The 6910-nt window shown below is 51.9% G+C and overlaps 1 protein-coding gene across 8 annotated transcripts in view; it reads left to right on the top strand.

The window, feature by feature from the left end:
- The first annotated feature begins 2098 nt into the window (after positions 1-2098).
- The window catches only part of LOC140076243 (uncharacterized), a 79693-nt gene continuing 74881 nt past the window's right edge, over positions 2099-6910 (top strand). For 6 of the 8 annotated variants that reach the window (XR_011849536.1, XM_072122767.1, XM_072122769.1 and 3 more), the window contains exons 1-3: positions 2099-2251; positions 4701-4965; positions 6206-6400. Coding sequence is in view for 7 of the 8 variants with exons in the window: in XM_072122767.1 (XP_071978868.1) it covers positions 4710-4965; positions 6206-6400 (451 nt within the window). In the remaining variant the exon portion in view is untranslated. Of the gene's footprint in view, positions 2252-4450; positions 4480-4700; positions 4966-6205; positions 6401-6910 lie in introns of those variants that run through there. The other 2 variants (XM_072122764.1, XM_072122770.1) reach the window with 2 other exon arrangements.

Below are 6910 nucleotides of genomic sequence, written 5' to 3'. Positions count from 1 at the left end.
GATAACAGAGAGTAATAGATTGTATCCCCCTGTACAGTCTCCTCTCCCCGGGATGTAATGGCTGATAACAGAGAGTAATAGATTGTATCCCCCCCCTGTACAGTCTCCTCTCCCCGGGGTGTAATGGCTGATAACAGAGAGTAATAGATTGTATCCCCCCTGTACAGTCTCCTCTCCCCGGGATGTAATGGCTGATAACAGAGAGTAATAGATTGTATCCCCCCTGTACAGTCTCCTCTCCCCGGGATGTAATGGCTGATAACAGAGAGTAATAGATTGTATCCCCCTGTACAGTCTCCTCTCCCCGGGATGTAATGGCTGATAACAGAGAGTAATAGATTGTATCCCCCCTGTACAGTCTCCTCTCCCCGGGGTGTAATGGCTGATAACAGAGAGTAATAGATTGTATCCCCCCTGTACAGTCTCCTCTCCCCGGGGTGTAATGGCTGATAACAGAGAGTAATAGATTGTACCCCCCCCCTGTACAGTCTCCTCTCCCCGGGGTGTAATGGCTGATAACAGAGAGTAATAGATTGTATCCCCCCCTGTACAGTCTCCTCTCCCCGGGATGTAATGGCTGATAACAGAGAGTAATAGATTGTATCCCCCCCTGTACAGTCTCCTCTCCCCGGGATGTAATGGCTGATAACAGAGAGTAATAGATTGTATCCCCCCTGTACAGTCTCCTCTCCCCGGGGTGTAATGGCTGATAACAGAGAGTAATAGATTGTATCCCCCCTGTACAGTCTCCTCTCCCCGGGATGTAATGGCTGATAACAGAGAGTAATAGATTGTATCCCCCTGTACAGTCTCCTCTCCCCGGGGTGTAATGGCTGATAACAGAGAGTAATAGATTGTATTCCCCCCCTGTACAGTCTCCTCTCCCCGGGATGTAATGGCTGATAACAGAGAGTAATAGATTGTATTCCCCCCCTGTACAGTCTCCTCTCCCCGGGATGTAATGGCTGATAACAGAGAGTAATAGATTGTATCCCCCCTGTACAGTCTCCTCTCCCCGGGGTGTAATGGCTGATAACAGAGAGTAATAGATTGTATCCCCCCCTGTACAGTCTCCTCCCCCCGGGATGTAATGGCTGATAACAGAGAGTAATAGATTGTATCCCCCCCTGTACAGTCTCCTCTCCCCGGGGTGTAATGGCTGATAACAGAGAGTAATAGATTGTATCCCCCTGTACAGTCTCCTCTCCCCGGGGTGTAATGGCTGATAACAGAGAGTAATAGATTGTATCCCCCCCCTGTACAGTCTCCTCTCCCCGGGATGTAATGGCTGATAACAGAGAGTAATAGATTGTATCCCCCCCCCTGTACAGTCTCCTCTCCCCGGGGTGTAATGGCTGATAACAGAGAGTAATAGATTGTATCCCCCTGTACAGTCTCCTCTCCCCGGGGTGTAATGGCTGATAACAGAGAGTAATAGATTGTATCCCCCTGTACAGTCTCCTCTCCCCGGGATGTAATGGCTGATAACAGAGAGTAATAGATTGTATCCCCCCTGTACAGTCTCCTCTCCCCGGGGTGTAATGGCTGATAACAGAGAGTAATAGATTGTATCCCCCCCTGTACAGTCTCCTCTCCCCGGGATGTAATGGCTGATAACAGAGAGTAATAGATTGTATCCCCCCCCTGTACAGTCTCCTCTCCCCGGGGTGTAATGGCTGATAACAGAGAGTAATAGATTGTATCCCCCTGTACAGTCTCCTCTCCCCGGGATGTAATGGCTGATAACAGAGAGTAATAGATTGTATCCCCCCTGTACAGTCTCCTCCCCCTGGGATGTAATGGCTGATAACAGAGAGTAATAGATTGTATCCCCCCTGTACAGTCTCCTCTCCCCGGGGTGTAATGGCTGATAACAGAGAGTAATAGATTGTATCCCCCCCTGTACAGTCTCCTCTCCCCGGGATGTAATGGCTGATAACAGAGAGTAATAGATTGTATCCCCCTGTACAGTCTCCTCTCCCCGGGATGTAATGGCTGATAACAGAGAGTAATAGATTGTATCCCCCCCCTGTACAGTCTCCTCTCCCCGGGGTGTAATGGCTGATAACAGAGAGCCGTAGAGCTCAGAGACGTGGAGTGTGACCTTTGCCCGGTGTCAGGGTGCGGTGAGGTCGGGGGTCACGGAGGAGGAGACTTTTACTTTCATTTTCACTTTTCTCAAATAACAAAAAGAGGAAATAGGGAGAAGCCAGAAGTGGAGGAGCCGTGAGGATCCGGGGCAGCAGCTGAGGTGTGTATGATGAGGTTCTGCAGCAGGTGAGGTGTGTATGATGAGGTTCTGCATCAGCTGAGGTGTGTATGATGAGGTTCTGCCGCAGCTGAGGTGTGTATGATGAGGTTCTGCTGCAGCTGAGGTGTGTATGATGAGGTTCTGCAGCAGGTGAGGTGTGTATGATGAGGTTCTGCAGCAGCTGAGGTGTGTATGATGAGGTTCTGCAGCAGCTGAGGTGTGTATGATGAGGTTCTGCCGCAGCTGAGGTGTGTATGATGAGGTTCTGCAGCAGCTGAGGTGTGTATGATGAGGTTCTGCCGCAGCTGAGGTGTGTATGATGAGGTTCTGCCGCAGCTGAGGTGTGTATGAGGAGGTTCTGCAGCAGCTGAGGTGTGTATGAGGAGGTTCTGCAGCAGATGAGATGTGTATGATGAGGCTCTGCAGCAGCTGAGGTGTGTATGATGAGGCTCCGCAGCAGCTGAGGTGTGTATGATGAGGTTCTGCAGCAGCTGAGGTGTGTATGATGAGGTTCTGCAGCAGCTGAGGTGTGTATTATGAGGCTGTGCAGCAGCTGTGGTGTGTATGATGAGGTTCTGCAGCAGCTGAGGTGTGTATGATGAGGTTCTGCAGCAGCTGAGATGTGTATGATGAGGTTCTGCCGCAGCTGAGGTGGGTATGATGAGGCTCTGCAGCAGATGAGATGTGTATGATGAGGTTCTGCATCAGCTGAGGTGTGTATGATGAGGTTCTGCAGCAGCTGAGGTGTGTATGATGAGGTTCTGCAGCAGCTGAGGTGTGTATGATGAGGTTCTGCAGCAGCTGAGGTGTGTTTGATGAGGTTCTGCCGCAGCTGAGGTGGGTATGATGAGGCTCTGCAGCAGATGAGATGTGTATGATGAGGTTCTGCATCAGCTGAGGTGTGTATGATGAGGTTCTGCAGCAGCTGAGGTGTGTATGATGAGGTTCTGCAGCAGCTGAGGTGTGTATGATGAGGTTCTGCAGCAGCTGAGGTGTGTATGATGAGGTTCTGCCGCAGCTGAGATGTGTATGATGAGGTTCTGCAGCAGCTGAGGTGTGTATGATGAGGTTCTGCATCAGCTGAGGTGTGTATGATGAGGCTCTGCAGCAGATGAGATGTGTATGATGAGGTTCTGCATCAGCTGAGGTGTGTATGATGAGGTTCTGCAGCAGCTGAGATGTGTATGATGAGGTTCTGCAGCAGCTGCGGTGTGTATGATGAGGTTCTGCAGCAGCTGAGATGTGTATGATGAGGTTCTGCAGCAGCTGAGGTGTGTATGATGAGGTTCTGCAGCAGCTGAGGTGTGTATGATGAGGTTCTGCAGCAGCTGAGGTGTGTATGATGAGGTTCTGCAGCAGCTGAGGTGTGTATGATGAGGTTCTGCAACAGCTAATGTGTGTATGATGAGGTTCTGCATCAGCTAAGGTGTGTACTGTGAGGTTCTTCGGCAGCTGAGATGTGTATGATGAGGTTCTGCAGCAGCTGAGGTGTGTATGATGAGGTTCTGCATCAGCTGAGGTGTGTATGATGAGGTTCTGCAACAGCTGAGGTGTATATGATGAGGTTCTGCATCAGCTGAGGTGTGTATGATGAGGTTCTGCAGCAGCTGAGATGTGTATGATGAGGTTCTGCAGCAGCTGAGGTGTATGATGAGGTTCTGCAACAGCTAATGTGTGTATGATGAGGTTCTGCAGAAGCTGAGGTTTGTATAATGAGGTTCTGCTGCAGCTGAGGTGTGTATGATGAGGTTCTGCAGCAGCTGAGGTGTGTATGATGAGGTTCTGCATCAGCTAAGGTGTGTACTGTGTGGTTCTGCAGCAGCTGAGATGTGTATGATGAGGTTCTGCAGCAGCTGAGGTGTGTATGATGAGGTTCTGCAACAGCTGGGGTGTGTATGATGAGGTTCTGCAGCAGCTGAGGTGTGTATGATGAGGTTCTGCAGCAGGTGAGGTGTGTATTATGAGGTTCTGCAGCAGCTGAGGTGTATGATGATGTTCTGCATCAGCTGAGGTGTGTATGATGATGTTCTGCAGCAGCTGAGGTGTGTATGATGAGGTTCTGCAGCAGCTAATGTGTGTATGATGAGGTTCTGCAGCAGCTGAGATGTGTATGATGATGTTCTGCAGCAGCTGAGGTGTGTATGAGGAGGTTCTGCAGCAGCTGAGGTGTGTATGATGAGGTTCTGCAGCAGCTGAGGTGTGTATGATGAGGTTCTGCAGCAGCTGAGGTGTGTATGATGAGGTTCTGCAGCAGCTGAGATGTGTATGATGATGTTCTGCAGCAGCTGAGGTGTGTATGATGAAGTTCTGCAGCAGCTAATGTGTGTATGATGAGGCTCTGCAGCAGCTGGGGTGTGTATGATGAGGTTCTGCAGAAGCTGAGGTTTGTATAATGAGGTTCTGCAGCAGTTTTTCTCCTGTACATGACTGTGGTGCACCTTCCTCATAGTCTCTGACCATGAGTCCGGTGGTGGGGATCTTTTCCCGGGACAATGAGCAGAGCTACAGGTTCCTGAGTGACGCTCTGAGGGCTGAGGGCTGGGAGGTCCGGTGCTTCACCATTACCAATAACAACCAGCTGAGGTTCAGAGATGAGGCCTCCTGCTGTCACCTCGCCATCCTCTACCACTCCAAGAACCGGGGCAGACTGAACATCACCAACGTCACCGATTCTCTGTACGATGAGGAGATCACACTTCTGTCCGATACCCTAGGTAAGAAGACATGAGGATAACGGGAACCCACCATAGATATCACCACCTGTGGGGCCAGAGCTGGAGATATCTCCACCTGAGGAGCCGGAGCTAGAGATATCTCCACCTGAGGGGCCGGAGCCTGAGATATCTCCACCTGAGGGGCCGGAGCTGGAGATATCTCCACCTGAGGGGCCGGAGCTAGAGATATCTCCACCTGAGGAGCCGGAGCTAGAGATATCTCCACCTGAGGGTCCAGAGCCGGAGATATCTCCACCTTAGGGGCCACAGCCGGAGATATCTCCACCTGAGGGGCCGGAGATAACTACACTTGAGGGGCCAGAGCCGGAGACATCTCTATCTGAGGGGCCAGAGCCGGAGATATCTCCACCTTAGGGGCCACAGCCGGAGATATCTCCACCTGAGGGGCCGGAGATAACTACACTTGAGGGGCCAGAGCCGGAGATATCTCCACCTGAGGGGCCAGAGCCGGAGATATCTCCACCTGAGGGGCCGGAGCCGGAGATATCTCCACCTGAGGGGCCGGAGCCGGAGATATCTCTATCTGAGGGGCCGGAGCTGGAGATATCTCCACCTGTGGGGCCGGAGCCGGAGATATCTCCACCTGTGGGGCCGGAGCCGGAGATATCTCCACCTGTGGGGCCGGAGCCGGAGATATCTCCACCTGTGGGGCCGGAGCCGGAGATATCTCCACCTGTGGGGCCGGAGCCGGAGATATCTCCACCTGTGGGGCCGGAGCTGGAGATATCTCCACCTGTGGGGCCGGAGCTGGAGATATCTCCACCTGTGGGGCCGGAGCCGGAGATATCTCCACCTGAGGGGCCAGAGCCGGAGATATCTCCACCTGAGGGGCCGGAGCTGGAGATATCTCCACATGAGGGGCCGGAGCCGGAGATATCTCTATCTGAGGGGCCGGAGCTGGAGATATCTCCACCTGTGGGGCCGGAGCCGGAGATATCTCCACCTGATGGGCCGGAGCCGGAGATATCTCCACCCGAGGGGCCGGAGCCGGAGATATCTCCACCTGAGGGGCCGGAGCTGGAGATATCTCCACCTGAGGGGCCGGAGCCGGAGATATCTCTATCTGAGGGGCCGGAGCTGGAGATATCTCCACCTGAGGGGCCGGAGCCGGAGATATCTCCACCTGAGGGTCCGGAGCCGGAGATATCTCCACCTGAGGGGCCGGAGCTGGAGATAGACTCCTCCATTCTCTAACAATGTTATCACATCTCTTTTTTAGGGAAGAAGAATGTGATTGTGGTGGTTGATGACGTGGACAGGAGCTCCTCAGGGGTGAAGACCCTTCTTCTCCAGAACCAGCCACTTCTCCAGGAAAAGGCAGAGAACATGTTCCTTATTAGCAAAGCAGAGAAATTTTCACAAGATCTTTTGAAAGAAAAACTGACAGGAATATTATCTCACATATCAAAAAGAGGTAATTCTCTCCCCCTCTCCCAGTGGGAAGTCACAGCAGAGCTCAGAAGATATCTGATTACTAAAGCCCAATGATGAGCTCTGATAGAGGGCAGACAAGACTAGACCAAAGATCTGTGGCCTAATCGTGGTGGTAGAGGTGGAGACATGTTACTGGGGGTAGAGGTGGAGGCATACTATCATCAGGATTTGTAAAGGTGAAGATATGCTATAAAGATAGTTGCAAAGGTGGACACATGCTACCATGGGGGTGATAGAGGTGGACACATGGTATCATGGGAGTGGTAAAGGTGGACACATGGTATCATGGGGGTGATAGAGGTGGACACATGCTACCATGGGGGTGATAGAGGTGGACACATGTTATAATGGGGTTGGTAGAGGTGGACACATGTTATAATGGGAGTGGTAGAGGTGGACACGTGCTATCATGGGAGTGGTAGAGGTGGACACGTGTTATCATGGGAGTGGTAGAGGTGGACACATGTTATAATGGGGGTGATAGAGGTGG

Source organism: Engystomops pustulosus, chromosome 8 (assembly GCF_040894005.1).
Source record: "Engystomops pustulosus chromosome 8, aEngPut4.maternal, whole genome shotgun sequence".
NCBI classification, from domain to species: Eukaryota; Metazoa; Chordata; class Amphibia; order Anura; family Leptodactylidae; genus Engystomops; species Engystomops pustulosus.
The sequence above is the reverse complement of the archived record's forward strand: the minus strand, read 5'-3'. Positions and strand labels throughout refer to the sequence as shown.